Source organism: Peromyscus californicus, unplaced genomic scaffold (assembly GCF_007827085.1).
Source record: "Peromyscus californicus insignis strain IS unplaced genomic scaffold, ASM782708v3 Scaffold_15__1_contigs__length_86483966, whole genome shotgun sequence".
NCBI lineage: Eukaryota > Metazoa > Chordata > Mammalia > Rodentia > Cricetidae > Peromyscus > Peromyscus californicus.
Window position 1 is genome coordinate 6188781 of NW_026294447.1, and position 23265 is coordinate 6212045.

Sequence of the window (23265 nt, forward strand, 5' to 3'; positions counted from 1 at the left end):
GCCAGCCAGCCAGCTGCCAGTCAGACAGACATAGAGCAGGACATACAGAATGAAAGAAAGGTGAAAAGCCCCGAGGCAAAATGTAGATGAAGAGAAACTGGTTAAATTAAGTTATAAGAGCCAGTGGGACAAGTAAAAGATAAGGCCGAGCATTTATAATTAATAATGAGTCTCCATGTCATGATCTGGGATCTGGTTGATGTCTCCAAAGAAAGCCTGCTCTGTGTTTTCTCTCATATGTGGGACCTTGACTTAAATCCATATATATGTGCATTTAATTGTGTATATGTGTGTGTGTGTGTGTGTTATGGTGTGTGTGTGTGTGGTGTGGAGTGTGTGCGTGTGTGTTATGGTGTGTGTGTGTGATGTGTGTGTGGTGTGGAGTGTGTGCGTGTGTGTGTGTGTGTGTGTTATGGGGTGTGTGTTTATGTGTGTGTGTGTTAATGTGTGTGTATGTATGTGTGTGCGTGTGATGTGTGTGTGTGTGGTGTGGAGTGTGTGCGTGTGTGTGTGTGTGTGTGTGTGTGTGTGTGTTATGGGGTGTGTGTTTATGTGTGTGTGTGTTAATGTGTGTGTATGTATGTGTGTGCGTGTGATGTGTGTGTGTGGTGTGGAGTGTGTGTGTGTGTGTTATGGGATGTGTGTTTATGTGTGTGTATGTTAATGTGTGTATATGTATGTGTGTGTGTGTGTGATGTGTGTGTTATGGGGTGTGTATGTGTGTGTTTGTTAATGTGTGTGTATGTATGTGTGTGTGTGTGTGATGTGTGTGTTATGGGGTGTGTATGTGTGTGTTTGTTAATGTGTGTGTATGTATGTGTGTGTGTGTGTGTGTGGTGTGGAGTGTGTGCATGTGTGTGTGTGTTAATGTGTGTGTGTATGTGTGTGTGTGTAAAGGTCATGCAAGCAGAAAGGGTTCCACGCGAGGAGGAGGAAGGACTACTAAAGGATGGGAAGAAAGAGGGTAATGTATCATGTGACATGGAGCAAAGGTGGGGACCGTCTGACCCACTAGAGGGGGGAGGGAGGGGGAGTAACAGTAAGCAGGGGAGGGCAGTAGGAGGTGAAGTGCAGCCAGAGAGGGGAGGGGAGTGAAGGAGGAAAAACAGCAAGAAGCTGGAGAGCAGCGAACAAGAGCAAGAGGTGAAGACACGGAAGCAGGAATCCTGGCTGCTGGGAAGATGGCTCCCAGGAGCTTGTCATGTGAGCTTGACAACCTGTGCTTGAATACCCCTAAAGCTGTCCTGTGACCTCCACCTCTGCACTGTGTCATCCGTGCTCCTGTATTCGTACACACACACCACATATATGCAATAATATTAAATGAAATGTAAACGAAGCTGTAATGAAAGAAACTATAATGAAACTCATTATTTTGTATACTAGAAATTAGTAAAAATACACTCATAAAAATATACACACTGGGAAGAGATGTAGCTCAGTGGTAGAGTGCTTGTCTAGTGTACGTGAGGCCCTGGGTTCAATTCCCAATACTGTAAAAACAATGAGATCAGTAACAACAACACGGGACACACGCACGCACACACACACACACACACACACACACACACACACACACACAATCCATCAGGGAGTGTTTTATATCAAATCAATTCTATATGATATTCAACTTATGAGACTGGAAGCTTGGAAAAAAACCCTCAAAGTACCTGTGTGCTGTTTAAAGCAAGTAACCGATATACCCGTGTAAGGATATAAAACATGTCTTGGAAAAATGTGACACTAACCATATGCCTCCCTTCCATCTCCAGTTGGAGACTTATGCTTTAAGCAGTGTATGTTGCTTCCAATCAGTTCTGCAGCATTCTTCCCCCGAGTCCACTCCTTTCTTACACGCCCCCATCCTATCCTTTCTCACTATACCTAGTCCTGCTCTGCGCAGTGACGGCTCAGTCACCTCATTTCTTTGTGTGTCTGGTTTTCTAGCCAGTGTTCCATAGTTCGATCTGAGATATGAATAACTGAGATATGAATAGTTTGATCTCAGTTGTGAATAACTGTGTATTTTGAATTCAACTTTCTTCTACAGTGCTTTGGTATTATCTATGGCTCCATACTGATCACATCCCTGCTTTGCTCAAAATTCTTTCAAAAGCCCCTCCCGTTGACTTTAGAATAAAACTCAAACTTTTCAACTTTTCAGGGGACAAACAATGGTACTTGGAATCTTGTCATGCTCACTGGAATCTCCCACCTCTTTTCTAACGACTCATGGAAGGCATTTCCCGACAGGCGTTGTTGTCATGCCCTCTCATTGCCAGGCCTGGGTATGCCCGCTTCCTGCTGTCTCCTGTACACAGCAAGCTCGCTTTTATCATCTGCCTGCTGTTCTTTATCCCTAATGTTCTGCTCAGTGTTCATTTCCACTGGAATCTTCTTGGCCCCTGCTGGTGGCTTGGAGCCCCGCTCCTGTCTGTCATGACCTCACCCTTATTTAAAACCTTCTATTGTAATTATCTGTTTAACCGACTGTCTCCACCTTACTTTGTGAATTGGGGGTGGTAGCCTTGTCTTGTGTGTAACTCCAGGGCAAGTCCCAGCATTAGTATTTTCTAGGTACCCCATTTGTGTTGGTTAAAGTGATAAATTAATGAAGGGCAACAAAGAGAAACATTATCAGTCTCACAATGGGGGAAAAAAACTGTATTTCTTCCCACCGATAAGGAAAAATGAGTTTTTAGATGGAACATGGGGAGGTTAGACAAGACGATGAGGATTTAAGATATGAATTCTCGAAAGGCTCTAGGCCTTATTTTGAATCATAGGATGATTTCACTGGATCAAAGAGTGGTTTGGCAAGCAGTTGTTTGGGAACCCTGAAACCGTGCCAACATTTCTGCGCTGATCTGCTCAAGAGTGAATGCACTGAAGGAACGGTAATTACCATGTGCACTAGCCACCTTTATAATTGGGAGGCAAAACAGCACAGGAAGAGGGCTGTAAACGACAGTGGTGATGTACTTCGGGTTGCCTCTAAATGCTCAATCTCACAGAGATCGGATCTGTGGGGACACGAGCCTTTCAAGTGCTTCGGTCCCGGATTTGTGAGGTATTTGGAGACAGTCACCCTAGGGTGTGGCTCCGCACAGTTGCGCTTTGTTTCGTAGACTTCTGAAGCTAGCCGGATTCCTGGGACTACTTAGTATGGCATGGCTGCAAAAGCAGGCGGATATTTCGATGGCCACTGAACAGCTTGTAATGTCCTGGCAGCGGGGACTCCTTAGCCTGTTTCAAGATCCTCTTTGGCTGTCTGTCAACGAAGTCTGATCTCCCCAGACACTGGCAGCTGCCAGCCCCGACTGCGTTATAAACACGAAGATGAAGGAGGCCCAAAGACAATAGGAACTTTTGCTTGATATAAAACTGTCCAAGTCGTAAGACATTTTAAGGATCCTCTTTGTCTTTTCTTGTCAAAAGCAATTTAATCAATGCCTCTTAATCAGAGAATAATTGGTAAACTGTGTAAGATTTTTATTTAACCTAATTTTTACTAACCTTAAACAATGGTAAGGCCTTAAAAAACCTTTATGTAAGTATTAAAGATGAAGGCAAAGACAAAAAAAGAAAAAAATGGTCACAATTCGGGAACTGCCTCTCTAGAAAATTCTTTTCCTCCTAATAAACTATTGAGTCTCACCTGTCCATGTGCACTTCAGAGCACACGAGGTCAGTTCATCAAAGTGCTACAATAAATTGTCGTGACTTGAGACTCAGTGAAGTCACAGTTTGTTTCTATAGGATTTAAAAACTTTAAAAATGAAAGAATCAAATCTGTAAATAATGGTGACTATTAAAGAACACTATGGAAAATGCACCTTTTCTCTGTAACCAATGCAAATTAACTGTGATCTATGAATAAAAAGGATACAAGTTGAAGTCTGGCTTTAAATTGAGTATCAACAAGATGTCTCCATCTGTTGTCGTTGCCAAGCCTGATGTCCTGAGTTCTGTCCCTGGGACCTGGGTAATGGAAGGTAGATCTGACTCTGGAAAGCTCTCTCCTCCCCTTCACACGTTCACCATGGTGTGCATGTGCCCACATACATGCAAAATAAATGAATAAATATAACAAAAAGACATTAAAATTTTTTATCCTGTAGAATTCAAATGCTCATGAAGACTATATGAATTCCAGTCTAGAAGCGTAAGTACACAGAATTTACTGCTTTTTGTTATATTTTAAAATCAAGTAAGAACCCTGGCCTTTATTTTCTTTTTCCTCTGTCCCTGGTCCCTCATCAAAGAGTTTGCAAAGTCTCTCTCCCCCACACCCCGGCCCCTCCCTGACCCTACCAACCCCCGCGTGGAATCTGTCCTGGCACTGGTCATCCGCAGATCGGCAGGCCTTTGGTACATTCCCGCAAGCTCAGCGAGGACTTCATAGCCTTCTGTGTTCTTGGAATCTTTGATGACTGTGCTTCCCATTCCTTGAGAAGCCTCCTGTCTTTTTACTTTTGTGTTTCTGTAACAAAACACCTGGTCCAAACAGCTTTGGCCCGTGGTTCCATCATTGCCAGCCAGTGAGTTCCTGGCTTGGGGAGAAGTGTGGGCCAGCAGCTCCGTCCGGCAGACCAGGAAGCTCAGAGAGCACAAAGAGGAATCCGTGGCAGGTACAGCACCAAACGTTTGCCCCGTTGACCTCGACTCCTGAAAGCTCACTACACAGCCTTCAAAATGCTAGCGCGAGCTGGAGACCAAATGTTCAAAATATGAGCCTGTGTGGAGCATTTCAGATTCAACCCACCACCTCTTGTCTGGGGCGATGTCAGGGACCAGGTTTCACCCTTTCACCACGTGCACATGCCGAACCCTCCTTTTATATTCCCAACCTTTCCTCTACCCAGTTACTAGAGTGTGAGAATATAAAAACTCAAGGTATAAAAACATAGTGGATTAAAGTGAATATTCTGTTAGATTTATGAATGAGAAGACTTGGGAATGCTCTAAATATTCAATAATAAAAAACTAGATCAAGAAGGTACGTCAAATCGTACAGTAAATGGTTATAAAATGAGGTAAATATAAACGTTCTGATATGAGAAAATGTTCAATGTAGTGCCTTAAATGCAAGGCGTACTTTGAGGAAAAAGAATAACATGACATAATCTGCACGAAAAGAAAAAAATTACATGCTTGTAAATGCAGAAATTGTTGGCAATTGGCATAATGAACTCATAACTGTGATTATCTTAAAGAATGAGTTGGAGGAAGGATGTGAAAAGGTGGACTTTATCCTTCTACTTAATGAACATTTGCATTTTTTGGGATACACATGTACTATTTTAAATAGGTTTTGTAACTTCCGATTTTTAATTTTTAAAAGTTTATTATTTGATGTTTTGTGTTTGGCTTGCATGCATGTAGATGTATCATGTGCATGCTTGGTACCTGAGGAGGTCAGAGGAGGGAGTCAGATTCCCTGGATGGTTGTGAGCCACTATGTGGGTCCTGAGAACGGATCAGGCACTCTGCAAGAGCAACAAGGGCTTTGACCACCGCACCATCTCTCTAGCACGATAATGTCAGAGTTTTAAAAGGAGCATCAGTGTGGATCTTTCCTATAATAAAATCTTTTTTGTATTTCTTCAATAATTTTTAAGTAAACTTAGGTATTAAGTAATGTGGTGATATTTTGTTTGTGTTCTAACAAATAAATCTTGCCCGGAGATCAGAGTACTAGAGGCCAGCTGTGGTGGCACATGCCTTTAATCCCAGCACTTGGGAGGAGGAAACAGGAAGTGATATGGCTGGGCAGAGAGAGGAAGTGATAAGGCGGGGTGGAGACAGGAGCTCTGACCTTTCCATCTGATGATTCTGTAGAGGTAAGAAGTCTCTCTAGTGGCTGACTCCTTTAGTTCTCTGATCTTTCAGCATTTACCCCATATTTGACTCCAGGTTCTTATTATTAAGACCAATTAGAATTCATACTACAAAGTAATCATGCCAATTTTCTTGTTATTGTCATGGGAATAGTAAGAACGATATTTCTTTAGAAAATCTGAATATTTACAGCAGCATTCCTTTTCAAGGTTTAGAAGTTAAGTCACTAGTCTATGCTAAAGTCTGCATTCTTTCCTTTTTTACTTTGATGCCTCATTTTTAATTGTTTAATTATTTTATTGATGATAAATGTGGTTTCTTGTACACAAGGGCAGAAATGCAAATCACTCAACTTTATTAATATTTAAACAAGTATCTTTATGTTATTATAGAACAAAATTCTCAAAAATCCATATGCCCCATGTTTAGAAAAGCTTGCCTTTGTTCTGCTTTTTCCTTGTCTTTCTCATTGTCTGACTGATGAAATACAAATATGTATATATATATATATGAATATATGTATATGAATATACATATGAAGGATCAAGAGGCACACCTTTGACTATAAAATGATGATTCACAGGAAGGTTCTTGACATGAGAAACAATGCCTGCGAAGGAATGGAAAGAAGCACTGAATAGAGTGTAAGTTTAAGAACTCCTATTGAGGATAAAACACACTAAGAGACGACAAGAATGGGGTGGGGGTAGCTGGCTGACAAGATGGGTTTTTTGATTCAAGTAAAAGGAACAACCGATTTCTTGAAGAGATGTTCAGGTGTGTGTTTTAAAGGTTCATTCTGGAAGGGGCATTTTAGCATGATTGGAGCAGAAGACAAGAGGTGAATTAAGAAGTTATGACCACGGTTGAGGTAAGTGATGATGGAAGAAATGAGCAGGGCCAATAGCACTATCTGTGCTAAAACGCCCGAGAGGTTCATGTTATTTATGGCTTCACATAAGATACAAGCCGTTCGTTTTATAAGCCCGCACAAGCATAACAAGGTCACCTCCTGGGGTTGCTGACAGTGGGGAGTCAGAACACTCCAGGGCAATGTCAGGTGACCTTAGATATACTCGGAAGTCTTGTGGTTACTGTGTGACACTTTGGTTTTAAACGGAGATCTATGGTAACAATGTAGAGGATACTCCCCAGTGAAACTGTTGTCAGAGCCTAGAAAGGTCTCTCCAGTTCTTTCCCAGTTGTCTCTGTGACTCTTCTTGGTGCCCACCAGCACTTGGCCTCTTCCTGACTTACCTACACTATTTATTCTCCTTTCAACCCTGTCAGATCCCCATGGATCATTCTCTTGGGCACCCAGGGTTAAAATATATTTTCACCTTTGTCATCTTCTCTAATCAACTGCCAAAGTAGCTCCACGGGATCTTCCCCCAGGGTCCTAGCCCTCCTTCCTTCCACTGTGAGGTCTTGTTCATCTTCACCGAGGCTCTCTCTAGAACATCCCCCTTACCATGTTCTAGTACACCCACACCTAAACCACCTTGCACAGTGTGGTTACATTTAGTGTCCCAAAGCATCACGCTGCCCTTGTCTGTCTTTGAAATCTAGGAAGACCGGTAGAAATTTCAGCTAATAGAGGTCCATTGGAAAACTCTAGTATTATGTACTAAAATCGAACCTCTTGTATCTCATTCATTTCACAGCTGGATCCATAAGCTATAAATTATATTCCCATATGCTTCCAGAGGAAAGGGTATTTATGGCAACACTCTTCAAAATAGCCAAATGTTGCTCAGCCCATTGTGGTAGTCGGGATATATAAACTGGGGAGAGTTCATATAAGGACCGACTGCACAACAATGGGAAAGTCAACTTTTATTTCGTATCAAGCTTTTTAAAAAGAAAACTAATAACTGCTGTCAGAAATCGAGAGTGCTTCATGTTAGGAACAAGGAAGAGAGCATTGCTGAGAAGGGCAAGGGGGATTTGAGGGACTGGGAAATTTCTAGTATTTGACTTGGGTAGCAGTTACGTGACTTTCCAACTATGAAAATAAAAATATATACTCATGGGTGTCCATCAGTGACTCCTGCCACATTACCACGTTTAGTAATGTCCAAATGTCCAAACCTACGAGACTGGATTAGTCAAGATCTGATCCAGTCTACATTCCTATCTGTCTAGTCAAATGCTGCCTTCCTTATCAGATCCCCTTTGCACAGCTCTCTAGGTGTGGGATAGCCTACGTCATGGGCTCCATGTATATATGAGTGGGGAAAACCTATGTCACTGAAAAATATTAGATTTAAAACTAGAAACTTCTGACAAATTTGTTTACTGGAAAGAATGTAATTTTGTTGCATCAAATCCTCTATAAAATTCTGGGTTTTTTTTATTTTATTTTATTTTCTTGTATTTCAGGGAACTTCAGACTGTGCTGGCTCTAAGCTTAAGTCTCTGCTGGTAATGTACGGTCATAATCAACTTAGCTTTACTGTGAAGCTTGCTGGTGCTACTGGTACTCCTGGAGCAATGCTGGCTGTTGCCAGGCCTGGGGGCCCACTTCGGTTGTGGGATGCCCTTCAGGCTTGTGGGCAATAACCAAAACCTAGTGATCAAAGCGTTTTTTTCTACACTGGGTGAACTTGGATTTTCAGCAAATCTGACACTGATGCCAAACGTACTAGTTAGGAGTCAGGACCCTCCAGGCAGTAACTGGCAGGGTCCTGGATACCCACTTCTGCACACGGAGCATTAGTCAGGGATCCCAGGGTTTCCTAGGGTTGAGGCAGGGTAAATAGAGCGCGAGGAAAAGAGTTGGGGTTTTGGACTTCTGTGTGACTGGATGGCAGAAGGACCCAGAGCACAGGCACAGTTCAATGGAGGACTGGACTGGGCCTGGAGAGAGAACACTGTTATGGAAGCGTGTGTGCATTATTAAACATCACATCTGTAACGTTTACATGTAAAAGCATCATTTGGAAAGCTCATTAACACAGGTTCCTGTGCTCTGACCTATGGTGTTCAGGTTAACTCCAGGCTTTACAGTTCTATCAAGCTATCAGGTGAAATACTGTTTTTAATTGCTGTTAGAAGCAAAACTACTTCCCTCTCTCAGTAATCACTCAGGTCAGGATACTTAATACTCTGTCAGCCTCGGTCAAATTTACTTTAACTGTGATAGGCTCTGCGTCCACTAGATGAAGATATTAATTCCTGTTGCATAAAGTACCAAATGGCAGTAAAATGGACAATTTACTAGGCTCCTGGCATGTGCAATTAAATGAAAGCTGAATCCCTGCTCACCTAACCTCCGGCCTAGAGCTTGTATGTGAGGCTTCTGGGGAGGAGCGGGAGGTGTTGTAGTCAGTTTCTAGTTGGCAGAACTTGGAGGTACTATTAAAAACCTCCTATAATATACTCACCTCCCCTGAGCTGCTCGGCCCCAATGTCCATGTTGAAGACTTTGCAAAGCTCTGTCTGGCAATACATATGTTGGATTTAGAAATCTCACTTGGGTTTTTTAATCAGGTTACACAGGTCATTCTTTATGTGTGGTCATCTAAATTATTATTATCCCCATTAGGCACATTAAAAGTAGAGGAAGAAAAAAAAGAAAAAAAAATCCTCCAAACCAAACCCTAAAGAATCTAAAGAAATTAAAACTTAAAAACGCAACTAATAGAGATGTCACTGCTGGGCTTCCTTCAGCAGAAGCTCGAGGTTTTGGTAGCACTGGTGAAGGAGTGTTTCCTTTTATCTCTGAGTGCTGCTGAGCTTCTCACTGGGGAAGGGTCAAGCCCCTTAACACAGACAGGCAGGAAGAAAATTGTACATGAAGACTAGATTAAAGGCATTTCTTTCAGTGAAATGGTGGCCTGAGCTTGGCAGTCCATGCCTGGTACCACTTTTGAGGTCGAGTGACAGATTTGGGTGTGGTGCCTGTGAAAGCTGAAGAAGGAGAATGGCAAGCTGGAGTCCAGCCTGGGCAACTGCAAGACCAAACCAGAGCAACAACAAAATAAGTCGATGAACGAACAACAGCCAACATTCGAACTCTTGGGGAGGTAGGCGAGCAGGGACAGAGCTCTTATCTGATTGATCAAGACAGGGCCCGCAGCAAGTCTGTTCTCTTTTTAAATGAATGAAAAGCCTGTATTTGTTCAGTTCCCCCCCTAAACTTACAATGGTTATTCACTTTTTTGATGAACAAATTCTTTCTATTAACTGGAACCATGTGAAAATAATTAAGGTCATGAAATAGCAGATATAGATCATACTTGAATACAATGAATATTTCTGCATATATTTATTTCAATTCTTTCTTTGTCAAAGATGGAAAAGCAAGTGGTCAGGCTCCATTTACCTATTTCACTGGGCAGATAGTCTCCATCCTCTTTGCCTTTTGTTTTTACCTTACACTGGGTAAAATCGTGCTTATTCAGGACTTCTCCAGTCTTTAAGTCATGTTTATAGTTTGAAGGCTATAATGACAACATTACTTTTAGAATTCATATTCAGGGGATATTTTTCCACATATTTTATGTGTTTGATAGATTTTGTGCTACCTTTTAGATGGGGACTTATTGCCTTTCTGTGGTAAATCAGTCTGGTGATGTTTACAGATGAAGACACTGACAGAATTTTAGGAAAGATAACATGTGTAAGTTCCTGAACACTGTAAATGGTGGAAATAAGCCTCAAGTGCAGGAACACAGTCTGCTTTATGGAATGAAGTATTACCTAACGATCAAATTGAAAATGACAGTATTGCCATCTCCAAAAAGGATAGATTTGAAATCAAATTCTGATTACAGCTCCAGGAGTCACACGATGGACAATATTATTGGAACATGAAAATTACTATGACATATTCTGCCTGTTAGATCAATAGCAGAAATTGTAATTCTATCATTTAGTTGTGACCAGTTGAATGATGCTGATGACTCAGCTATGAAACAGAAGGCAGGCCCCAAAACGTACCTACTGAAAATTGCACTTGTTATGTTTTATTGTTACAAATGTGATGCTACCAAGGCCCTGGTGTGAATCACAAAGTGACTTACTGACCCCATCATTATTTCTATACACAACATTATACAGATCACCCCACTCCTTATTAGTTAGAACAACAAGTAAGTCTTATCTCTGTGGATGCTGTTGATTCAGCACCGTTGACTAAGCTGCATTTGGGGTTTGAGCCAGGGCTGCAGCCTCATCTAAAGGAATGACTTTAAGGAGTTTCTCCCTAATGCGCCCATATGGTGACTGGCAGAATTCTGGGACATTTTCTGAGAGTCTCAGTTCCTGGGTTGCAGCCTGAGAACTCATTTGATGGCTGGCTTCCACTAGGACAAGGCTATGAGAGACCCAGAGCAGGTGAGCAAGAGAGAAGTCACCGTTTTTCAAAAACATAACCTGCATCTCATCATGTTCTCATATCATATCCATTGACAATTAGCCTGTTAGGTTCATCCTATAAGCAGGCAAGGAAGATTGATACAACGGCGTGGATATCGTGAGGAAGAATGCATCACGTTCCATAGTGGCTGCTACCAACATTTACTGATCTTTTCACATGTCGAAGGTTTTTTTTTTTTAAATGTAGCTCAAATATTTAATTTCTTCCCATTATCTATAATACTCATAAAAATAAAAAAAAATGCTTCTTCCTTTGTGAGGCCTGTTGACGTGCTGTTCAGGAACAACAGATGTGAGTGAGGCTGGATCCAGATGTGAAGGGCACAGGGCAAGGGATCAAGTCCTAGTCTGCCTAAAGAGGGCTTGAAGAAAAATAGGTATTAATCAAGAAATAAGAGGGAGTAAGGCTATTCCAAGGAAAGGGGGAACAGATGGTGAGGAGACCTGGGGGGGAGGAAGAGTCAGGGCTGTTGTTTGACATTCACATCTATAATCCTACCAGAGTACCCACGGGTTACATTGATTCTTAATAAAGTGGGTTACAGTGATTATTAACTACTCATTAAATGTTAAGTTTATGGTTGTTTATATTTTACCAGGTTAGTTTCTGAGATTAACCCTGCATTCCCTTGTAAGTATACACAGCCACACTGCTTCCCCTCCTCATCTGGCTGCTCCAGAGATAGCATCCAGAGTGGAGTGCACAGAACACAAAAGCTTAAGCAGATTTCACAATTGATATTAATTTGTTCAATCTGTAATTCAACCTGATAATTAAATTCAAATTAAAATATTTCCTGCTTTTGATACACAAAAAAGAGTATGTTGGGGGAAGGACTGGGTTATTTTTGACTCCTGCTTCCTGTAGGCCTTGCTTCAACTGTTAATATGAACCTTGTGTAATTAACATGAAGTCCCTTAATGTACAGTAAATTGATTGTTTGGCTCTGATTTCCAATTTTTTCTTTTATAGAATTTTGGACACATAAAAGAGTAAATAGAATACTCACCATCACATCCTAACAGCCCTAACCCATATGAATTTACCAGCATCCACACTCCTAACTACCCCCCTCTATATTATTTTGACGCTTATTCCAGACACCCTATCATTTCATCTATGGATTGCTGGGGATGCTATGAATGTGTTGCTCTGATTGATTGATAAATGCTGACTGGCCAGTAGCCAGGCAGGAAGTATAGGCCGGACAAGCAGAGAAGAGAATTCTGGGAACAGGAAGGCTGAGTCAGGAGTCACCAGCCAGACACAGAGGAAGTGAGATGTAAAAGTACCAGTAAGCCACAAGCCACACGGCAACTTATAGATTAAAGAAATGGGTTAATTTAAGATGTAAGAGCTAGTCAATAGTTAGCCTGAGCTAATGGCTGAGCAATTTCAATTAATATGAGCTTCTGAGTGATTATTTTATAAGTGGGCTGCAGAACTGCAGGGGCTGATTGGGACTGGAGAAAACTCTAGCTACAATGGATAATTTGTATCTCTAAAGGATAAGCAGTCATTCTTTCTAAAGTAAAATCACAGTCCAGGTTTCTCCTGAAAAAAAGAAAAGAACAGCATTCCTTTATTGTTTAACACTGGGACATCTAGTCTCATATTTATTTTCTTTTTATAGGGATGGATAGATTGATGGAAAATTGATAGTTCTTAATCGGGGATGGTTTTACTTACTGGGAGAAACTTGGCAGTAGCAGAATTATTTTCCTTATAAGTGGGGGCGCCACTGGCATCTACTGGGTAGAATCCAAGGATCACACTAAAGATCCAGGGCAGTGGCCACATAGTAAGTGATTGCTTGTTCCACAATGTCAGTAGGTGCCACTGTTGATGTAGACAGTTGAGGATGAATGAAACGGGGTTTGGGTGGGGGGTAGGGGGCTGAGGGGATGGGGTGGTGTCAAACAGTAGCTATAATGGATAAGAACTTAAAAATAAGAGAGATACAAAATGCTAAGGCATCTTCCTAATAGCCACACTAATGACTAAAGTGGATTTATAATTGAAAAGGCAGATGAAACTTGTCTTCTTTTTTTATCATTTATTTTGTGCATGCATTCTCGTGCCATAGCACACATGTGACAGCTAGAGAACACATTCCCGGAGTCTAATCTCCTCCCACTCTGTGGCTTCCAGAGACTGAACCCAGGGTTGTCAGGCTGCTGAGTCATCCTGAGGGACCCTTATGTTCTCAGAGATAAAGATCAGGAACCTGATAATGGAATATTTGTGTCAGGTGGAAAGAAAGTAGCCCAGACAGAAACAGCACTTCTGGCTTGGGCATTGGACACAAGGGAAGCGGTGAGAAAAATATCTGACAATACAAATACAATCGGGATCTGCAGCGTAAGAACAGACTAGAAATACTTTGAATTGGTGAACGATATGTAGCAAATGGATTTCTTGTGTGTAAGAGACAGGCTGAATGCTAAATCTTGTTGGCATATTTCAAGATGAAAACTGATATTAGTTACTTTAATTCAGACAGAGTTCTGCTCATTATTCTCTATAGAGAACCCCTGGCAATAATTTACTTAGCAGGACAGTAGTTCATGCAGATCAAAGCAGCGTTATTTAAGTGTGTCCAGAGGGCAGGATTTAGCTCTGTGCCTTCTTCTTTACAGGAAAAGTGAGGAAAAAGGTTTTTTTTTCCTTGAGAGACAAAACATATTTAACTAAATAAATACTTTACGCAAGTCCAGCACTACCAAAACCTCACATGGATTCTTTCAACTATTGGGGAATAAGTTCTTCTGGGCCCCAAATCTTCTCAAGTCTGAGGGGAAAATAGAACCAAAACGTAAAATATAAATTAAACTAAGCGCAGTCTCTTCGTGTGAACAGCAACATACTTCTCCTTCCATTAAACTTGAACGTGAACGAGGCTCCAGAGAGGACATGGCTGGGGCGGGTGGCGGTTGTGACCAGGCTGCCTGAGCCTTGCCTGCTTCAGCTCAGAGACCAGCAAAGCCCAACTCTGAAATCTCAGGCAATTTGTGTAGCAGGCTCCTCCTCTTCTGCAGCCTTCTTCTCCATTGGTAAAATTCTTTTGCAGGGTCATGTAGGGATCCCACCCCTTCTCTGTGTTTTCACTCTGAAGCTCACACAACTTTACACCTGAATGAACGCCAAGCCTCTGTGGATATATAAAGGGAACCTTGGGGAGGAATTCCACAGTCAATAGTGCAGAAGCAGGGGAAAAGAATTAAGCGGCTCCTCAGCCAAGCAAATCCTCCACTCACCATGCTTCCTCCAGCCATTCATCTCTATCTCATCCCCCTTATATGCATCCTAATGAAAAACTGTTTGGCTTTTAAAAATGATGCCACAGAAATCCTTTATTCACATGTGGTTAAACCTGTTCCTGCACACCCCAGCAGCAACAGCACGTTGAATCAAGCCAGGAATGGAGGCAGGCATTTCGGTAGCACTGGACTGGATCGCAACAGTAAGTGTGTTTTACTTGTATAGATTTTTTTTTTCTTTTTGGGAGCATCAGCTGCATTCCTGTAGAGTGGTTTTATTGTATTCTACCTTTGAACTATGTATGTTTTGCAAAACAATCTGGGAGCAATCTGCTGCGTGGGTAGGCTGGCGTTTTTCCTGGCTAGTGATTTTAGAGTTAATATAATTATAACGGTGGCTTGATAATGCAAACGCAGATGTGGTTTGTCCAATACCCACTGAAAAATGAATCTATGAATTAAACTGTTGCTTCTTTAAAACTCTGCAAGAGGAGAATTCTTTAGAGTGTTGCTCTGCACAGTTTAAGGTCATGCTGTCTCACACTTTGTTAATTTCAGAACATGTACAAATTTGGTGAAGTGACTAATGGTAACTAACTAGAATTATGTATAGGGAACCACAAAGGATGAAAGAAAACTTTCAGGCAACACGAAATCGCTCACACAGATGTCTAAAATATGCCTAGTTCGGAGAGGTGTAAAGGTTGATGATGTTCAGTTTATACTACAAAATGTTAGAGAATCGTGCTTTTCTAAAATTCTTTATTCAACAGGTTAAATTGAGGTAATTGTATGTTTCTGTGAAACACTGAGTGCATATCTCTAACGGGAGATTTTAAATACTGGTATGCTAATGTGTAGCACAGGGAGTGTTCTGTGATCCCTTTTCGGTTTGCTTAATTGACAAGCCAAGTGACTACTAGTTAGAGGTATTCAAATTTCTGCCCCTAACTCTTGCTTTATTCTCTTCCTTTAAAAGAGTTCACATTAGTAATCAACTTGAAGACAGAGAGACAGTGTGCAGGAAATCTTACACAAATATTTGCCCCTCCTGTTTAAACTTCATCCAACAACGAAAAAGAGTTTTTTGACCTTAGCAAAGTCAAAGCATAATTTCTCTCTAAGAAGACCCAAGTGTTTGAATTGCCTGGAGATGGTTGATTTTGGGGGCACAGGAAGTGTCTGATCGGTACTGGGTTACTGAGCAGTGTGGTGGGTATTCATTGCTAGTGAGAGAAACGTCACCACAAAAATGCCCAATCTTATACGTCCAGGAACAAAAGCCAGGCAAGTCACAATCTCTGCTGCCTGTTTCCAGGTGCATTCCTAAGGCAGCTGCAGGAAGGTGAGCTGGAGTCAGAAGCAGGCAAGCCCAGCACACTGGCCAGCCAAACCGTTAACCCTTTCATCCCAGTCCCAGCTGTAGCTCCGTACGCACAGATGTACACACGTGCATATTTCACAGCTACACACTTCCCTGTGCCTATGAGCCTGAACTCAGACATTCTGGGGTGCAGAAATGAAGCAAGACTCCTGACTCACTGTCCACTTTGAGATTGTTTTCAGGAGTTAGACAAACGATTTCCACAGCTTTTATTAGTTTTGGTTTGGACAGTTCATCAGCCTATTTTTAAGCCTTTTTCCTGGTTAATAATAAGACTTGATTTCTTTTCAAATTTGTCATAAGCAATTCTCATTTAGATAACAAAGAGAAGGAAAACTTCAAATATTTTAAGATTAATTTTTGTTTTAATTACATAAGGCACATGACCAGAAACAGCCAATTAGAGAACATACTTATCAAATCCATATAACTAAAACAGAAAGTCGTCCATGCCTGATAGTCAGGAAATGAACACTGTGGTTCCTCATGCAGTTGTAAATCAGACATGTTAGGTATTTTTCTGCCATAAAATTCATGGAAATGTAGCCAAGTTGTTATGGCAACCATACGTTCCCAATTTAGGGGCTTTTATATTCTTTAAATATTGAGTTGTGGTGGCATTTTGCATTTCAAACATTTTACTGTTTGTATTTTTAAAACATAGTTTGGGAATTTATGTTTAGAACATAGTTATTAAGTTTGATATGCAAAATGTCAATGGTTGTACCCATATGCATGTGTGACTGTGCAGCTGAATTCTATAATTGAAATAAAATATTACAGCGTGCATATGCACTGTACACAATATTTAAATACTTTCCACATTTTCTCAAGAGATTTTTGAAAAACTTAATTAAAAGCACTTTCAGACATTAACCAATATGACCCATGAGAGCAAAAACATTAAAGTGTACTCTTTGAAGAGTGAATATTTACAGGAGTGGAAGGAACCCTTATTGGGAATGAGACTATAAGAACTTGACTTTTAGATACTTTAATAAACAATCAGTTAATGAAGCAATGTAAAAGAATGAATCTCTTTCTCCCTCCCTGTCCCACTTCCTCCAAAATAGTTACAGACTGTATGTAGCCTGGTCATTTTGATGAAAGTGTCTTATAAACCCTCCCCCACTCCCCGACTTGCATGGTGAAAATAAAGTACATAGTCCTGCAATTTGGATTTTTTTTCTTTTTGTCATTGCAAATTACTTAAAACGAGAACAAAATCCCAAACACCTTCAGTTGCTTTTTGTGTCTGATGCAGTTCTGTCCTGTTTCCTCTAGGTCGAGTTCAAGTGGGCTGCCGGGAGCTGCGGTCCACCAAATACATTTCCGACGGCCAGTGCACCAGCATCAGCCCTCTGAAGGAGCTGGTGTGCGCCGGCGAGTGCCTGCCCCTGCCGGTGCTTCCCAACTGGATCGGAGGAGGCTATGGAACAAAGTACTGGAGCCGACGGAGCTCCCAGGAGTGGCGGTGTGTCAACGACAAGACGCGCACCCAGAGAATCCAGCTACAATGTCAGGACGGCAGCACACGCACCTACAAAATCACGGTGGTCACGGCCTGCAAGTGCAAGCGTTACACCCGCCAGCACAACGAGTCCAGCCACAACTTTGAGAGCATGTCGCCCGCCAAGCCCGCGCAGCACCACAGAGAGCGGAAGAGAGCCAGCAAATCCAGCAAGCACAGTCTGAGCTAGGACGGGACTGACTAGAAAGCAGCTGCTCCCCAGATTTGATGGCTTGCAAGACTGGGGCCTGCAATTGCTCTTTTCTCACTTGAAAGTGTATACGCCTTCTGCTTTGATCAGGCCCACAGGCTGTCCTTCTCTGGGACCTTCTCTGGGACTAGCTTTTCCTTTGCAAGTTTCTCAAGATGTAATGAGCACAGTGAAAGCCAGGCATCCTGTCGTTTCCATTCTTAAAAAGCACCTGATGCTGTTTAAACATCCTCAATTTACAGTTTAAAACGCGCCATTCCCTAGCACACCCTTACCTTTCCCAAACACAACCCCTTCAAACCAGAAAAGTTTATCAAAAAATGTATCTTCACAAAACGTTTCGGAAAGGGCCTTTTCCAGTGATTTTCATGGGAATAGTCTGGCAGCCAGGGGTTAGCTTCCCTTGAAAGAGAGGCAAACCTTGTGACATTTCACTTCAAAAATAAGCCCTGTAGCTTTTTACAGACTCAGTGTGAAATTATACCCTGCATGTTGACCTCGCTTGGAATGGAATGCCAGCAATGCATGGCAGCAGCTAATAAGTAAAGCTGATTATTTATTTTTCAATGTTGTTATTTAATGAGCTTTCACATGTGATTTTTTTCAAAATGTTATTTTTTTTTAATGTTTTGAAGCTTTTTCATGTACCTAAACATTTCCCAATATGATTTGTGGTCGGTCTAGAAATATGAAAATACGTGTTGTAGATATGTAAAGTAAGTATTCTAGTCTCCTCATATATTACTTGTTTCATCATGAGCTTTGTCAGTAGCATGGTTCTCTGTAAAGCTGAAATATGTACACTTGATTATTTAGTCCATGCAATCAGAAGTCAGCTTGACCTCGAATGCCATTGGTTTCTTTTAACAAATATAAACATGGCTAAATGTTATTGTCCTTGCCTCTATAACATGTATAAAAAGGTACATGCTTGCAAACATTGTAAAATAAAGTTATAAGTGTACCTGGCTCTTCTTGTCGCTGCTGAGGATCAAAATTAGGGCTTAGTAAGTGCTGAGCCCCCAGACCCAGAAAAAGTCACATTCAAGCTCTGATAGAACTATTTGCATTAAAAGAGGGGAGATAGCAGGAGGAGGGGAGGGGGATTGAGTTGCAAGGAGCACAGCAGATTGATAATCTCTGGGTGGGAGAGGGCATTGAAAGGCTTCCATCAGAGTTCCTGCACAAGTTCTGGGGGTAGAACTCAGTTTTTAAGTTTTCCGGGTCATCTCCATGTGCAGCTAAGTTTGAGAGGAAAGGAAGAGAAATGGGTACAACATCCTACCTTGGGGAACTTTGAACCCTCTTACATGGTCCCAAATCACAAAAGGAAAAGAAAATTTCTAAGCTAATTTTATAGTTTCCTCAGGTTCATACCATTAGACTAAGTAACATAATGATAGTCTTTGGCTGGATCACCTGCTTAGATGACTGATGATAATTCAAGCATGGTTGGTCCCTGCTCCACAGGAGAAAAGTCAGAGAGGCCCGCTTTCCGCTAGCTGATGGGTAAGGACTCCTCAGTTCTCCTTAGGGCTGGGTTGGCATCACATGTGTACACAGAATGCTGTCAGACTAAAACAGAGAACAGAAAACAGCTCCAGATGATGAATGCCAATCTGCTATTGATTTATTTCCAGATCTTAAACTGCTTTACAGTACGTCATATCAGCGCATGGGACATCCGCAATTATTTTATTACACCAGAACATGTCGTTTCATGCCCCGGTCTTCTTCGCTGAATCACAGGAGCTTGTCCTGACAATGGCTTTTCAGACCCAAGAAGACCCTGCCTTTCACTAATCAAACACTGAGTGAAGGTCTCAGTGAAGACAAAGCAAGAGCAGATTCTGATTAATTAGGACACAGGGCGTGGAATAAAGTGAGCTCACAAACCATACTTCCAATAGTCTCCACTGAACTAAGAAGTGGATCTGTTTTCCACGTTCACATTCAATTTGCCGGTCTACATCCAGCCACATTGCACTGGCGATATGCTCAATGTGTGATATCTAATGCTGAGAGGAAAAGGTCAGCAACCAGCTGGAAAGGTCTAGGGCACAATCTCTTTCAGTGAAGTAAACTGAAAAGTCAACAGAAGGGGCCAGTTTTAGTTATTATCTTTAAAAAAAGATGTTGTGCCTGAGTTGCCATTTACACATTAGGTCTCTTTAAACAGTTGACTCAGGCTGGTGAGCCGTACTTAACTTTATTATCACCTTAGTAACTACCACTTCAAAATGATAGACTGTGGTACTTTTAGCACGGAATGTCTTCTAGTTTACTCTCAGAATATCGACCCCCCAAAGACACTTATTTATCACTTTTATTTATCAAGCAATTATTTTGGTTGCTATGGGTAAAGGGACTTTTTAAGTAGTTTGATAGATAGGTAGATGGATATACCGGACAGCTATATACACATGTACATTAGTAAGAGTAGGGAAGAATAACTGCCAGTACACATGCAAATGGATAACATGTACACCTAGAACGGACACAGAGCCTTTAGACAGTCTGTCTGCTGGGCCAGCGACGCAGTGCCTGTTGCCAAGTCCGGCGGCCTGAGATCAATCCCCAGGGCCTCCATGGCAGGAGGAGAGAAGTCACTTCCACAAGTGGTCCTTTGACTCCTGCACGTACGTGCTTGTCTGCATACCCACACAGCACGCTAAATTAACTAACTAACTTTAAATCTGTTTATAAAAAGTTAATTTTTTGTACCTAGCCACTATGATTTGCTAACTATACTAACTGGAACTAACTAACTAATGAGTCTGCACTTGAGAGTGGAGATGGGAGGACCGGAATGTCAAGACTGTTTTCAGTCACGTAGGGAGACTGACGCTTATCTCAAAACAGCAACAATAAATAACAAAAGATAATAATCAGAACACTTTGTTAACCATCTTTATTCTATTGGATTAAAAAAATCCATCAAATTTAGTGTATAGGTATGCTTAATTAAGAAGACTGACTCTCTGATGGAGATACAGCTCAGTTAGCAGAGGGCTGGTCCAACATGCACGAAGCTCTGGTTCAGTCCCAACGTTACAGAAAAGCTGGGCATGGAGATGTATGCCTGAAATCTCAGTGTTCAGGGGGTAGAGGCAGGAAGATGACAACTTTAGGGTCATCCTTGGCTACATAGTGAGTTTGAGGCCAGCCTGGGCAACATGAGACCCTATCTCCTAAAAAGAAATCCAAAAGCAAGAAAAAAAAAAAATCCCAAACCACAAAAACCCAACCAACCAACCGACTGAACAAACAACCCAAAACTTGGTTCATTCCTGTCCTTTCTTAAATGCGTAAAGGACAATGGAATATTTTTTTGTGTAATGTGACATGTCTATCAAATGTGGTGTTTTTATTGGACACCATTTAATGTTTGCATGAAGAAGTTGTAAGTGAAGAAAACAGTACCTAGCAGCAGGAAAAATTTTTAAAACTTACATAATATTGAAAAAATTCAAGTGCTTGATAGCTTCTTTTTAATATTTGAATATGTTTTTTTTACCATCATTAGGAATCTCTAGGTATTAAAATCTCATTCATTTTATTTGAAATTAGAGCATTATTTGGATTACATTTAAATTTCAACAACACTTGTTAGTCTTAAAATAATAATTAATTCCATACCCTAAACTTAGCGCTTATGAGCTTTTCTAGTAACACAATCTCAGTAAGCAATGAAAGTCATGTATGTGGTCACCAACAGATATTTGAATGAATAAGAAAATCTGAATATTTATTCAACATCAAAGAAGAAAGAAAACGGGCCAGTGAGGTGGCCAAGTGTGGGTATCACCAAGCCTGACATATGAGTTAAGTCCCTGAAACCCAGCAGCAAGCTGGAAAGTGGCGATGCTCCGTGGCCTCTGCTTCAGTTCTGCCTCCAGGTTCCTGAGTTGCTTGAGTTCTTGGTTTCCTCCAGGATGGACTATGATCATGTCATGTAAGCCCAGTAACCCTTCCTTCTCTAAGGTGCTTTTGCTTATGGTGTCTATCACATCAATAGAAAGCAAACCTGGAGAAAACCCTTCCTCAAGAAAAAGAGATTTATTTTATTTTTATCTGTGTGTATGTATGTGTCTGCATGTGAGTATGCCAGACCTGTGTATGTTGTCGGTTGTTTTATCCTTTTGGCTCTTTGTTTTTGCTCTTTGGGGTTGCCTGTCACCCAGCCCCCAATAAACACATGGAGACTTATTATTACTTATGAATGCCTGGTCTTAGCTTGGCTTATTTCTAGCCAGCTTTTCTTGATTTAAATTATCCCATCTATCTTTTGCCTGTGGGCTTTTACCCTTCTCTATTTCTGTATATCTTTTCTTTCCTGTGTCTGGCTGGGTGGCTGGCCCCTTCTTTTCTCGCTCCTTCATCTCCTTGTTCTCTAGCTCCTTCATCCTCTCAGATTTTTCCTCTCATTTATTCTCTGTACTTGCCAGCCCTGCCTATTCTTTCTCCTGACTTGCTATTGGCCATTCAGCTCTTTATTAGACCAATACGGTATTTTAGACAGGCACAGTAACACAGCTTCACAGAGTTAAACAAATGCAACACATCTTTACATCATTTAACAAATGGTCCACAGCATAAACAAACATAACACATCTTAAAATAATATCACACAACATGTATATATGGGCGACAGATCCCTTGGAGCTGGAGTTAAAAACTGCTGTAAGTCACCGGATGTGGGTGCTAATAATTGAACTAAGGCCTGTTGTAATAATCTAAAACACTCTCCTGAACCACTAGTGCAGCCTGCCTCCTGTTTCGGTTCTAATTGTTGTGTGTGTGCGTGTACACTCATGTGGCCAGCACACGTGAAAGGCAGAGGAAGATCTCAGGTGTCACTTCCCACCACCCATCTTGGGCCTCCTCTTTGTCACTGTGTACACTAACCTGGCTGGCCTGCAAGCTTCAGGGATTCTCCTGTTTCCACCTCCTGTGGGATCACTGAGGCTACACACACGTGAGACTGCTCCGGCCTTCTGGAGACCCAAACTCAGTTCTTAACAGCTGCTCAGCAGAGGCTTTACACGGAGCCATGTTCTCAGCACAAACTCTCCTTTGAGTTGCTTTGTCATGGATTTTATAACAGCAGTGAAGCAAGTGCTTAATCCGAGAGAGCCATGGTGCCTATGGCACGCCTGCATCAAACATCATACCAAGCCCCATCGCTTCCTACAAACAAGATATGTAATTTTAAAAAGCATGGCAAGTGGGATCCTGATAGAAAGAGTTCAGTGTGAAGGTGACTCCCAGAGGAGAGCATCCTCTTTTTTTTTTTTTTTTTTTTTTTAATGGAATTCCTTCCCTCAAGAACAGAGAGAGATGGCTGCCAGCATGTTTCCACTAGAACTTACCTTGAATTCAAGTTGTCTGTCTCCATTTCTGAGCTAAGCACACATTTGGCAAGTAGCAGTCTTTGTGACATCCACAGAGAAAGGCTGCTGTAGTGGAGAGCCCGGCAGGCATTCTGCTTCCCGGTGTTTGTAAACCATGCACTCTAACAGTGTATTTGGTACATTAGCCTGGGTATTTTATGAAGAGTCTTGAAAAGCTATGTCATAGGTGTTACAGCAGAAATCCTCATGGGGAGATGGTTCATTTTCCAGGTTCAAATATTTAGTAACATGAATTAATGCCAAGCTGACTGCATAATCATTT

The 23265-nt window shown here is 41.5% G+C and overlaps 1 protein-coding gene across 1 annotated transcript; it reads left to right on the forward strand.

Annotated features, from left to right (window-relative positions):
• Nucleotides 1-14321: 14321 nt before the first annotated feature.
• On the forward strand, nucleotides 14322-18516 carry Sostdc1 (sclerostin domain containing 1). Its single transcript, XM_052738165.1, has 2 exons — nucleotides 14322-14687; nucleotides 17153-18516. The coding sequence occupies exons 1-2, from the start codon at nucleotides 14483-14485 to the stop codon at nucleotides 17566-17568; spliced, it is 621 nt and encodes a 206-aa protein (XP_052594125.1). The 5' UTR covers nucleotides 14322-14482; the 3' UTR covers nucleotides 17569-18516.
• Nucleotides 18517-23265: the final 4749 nt, after the last annotated feature.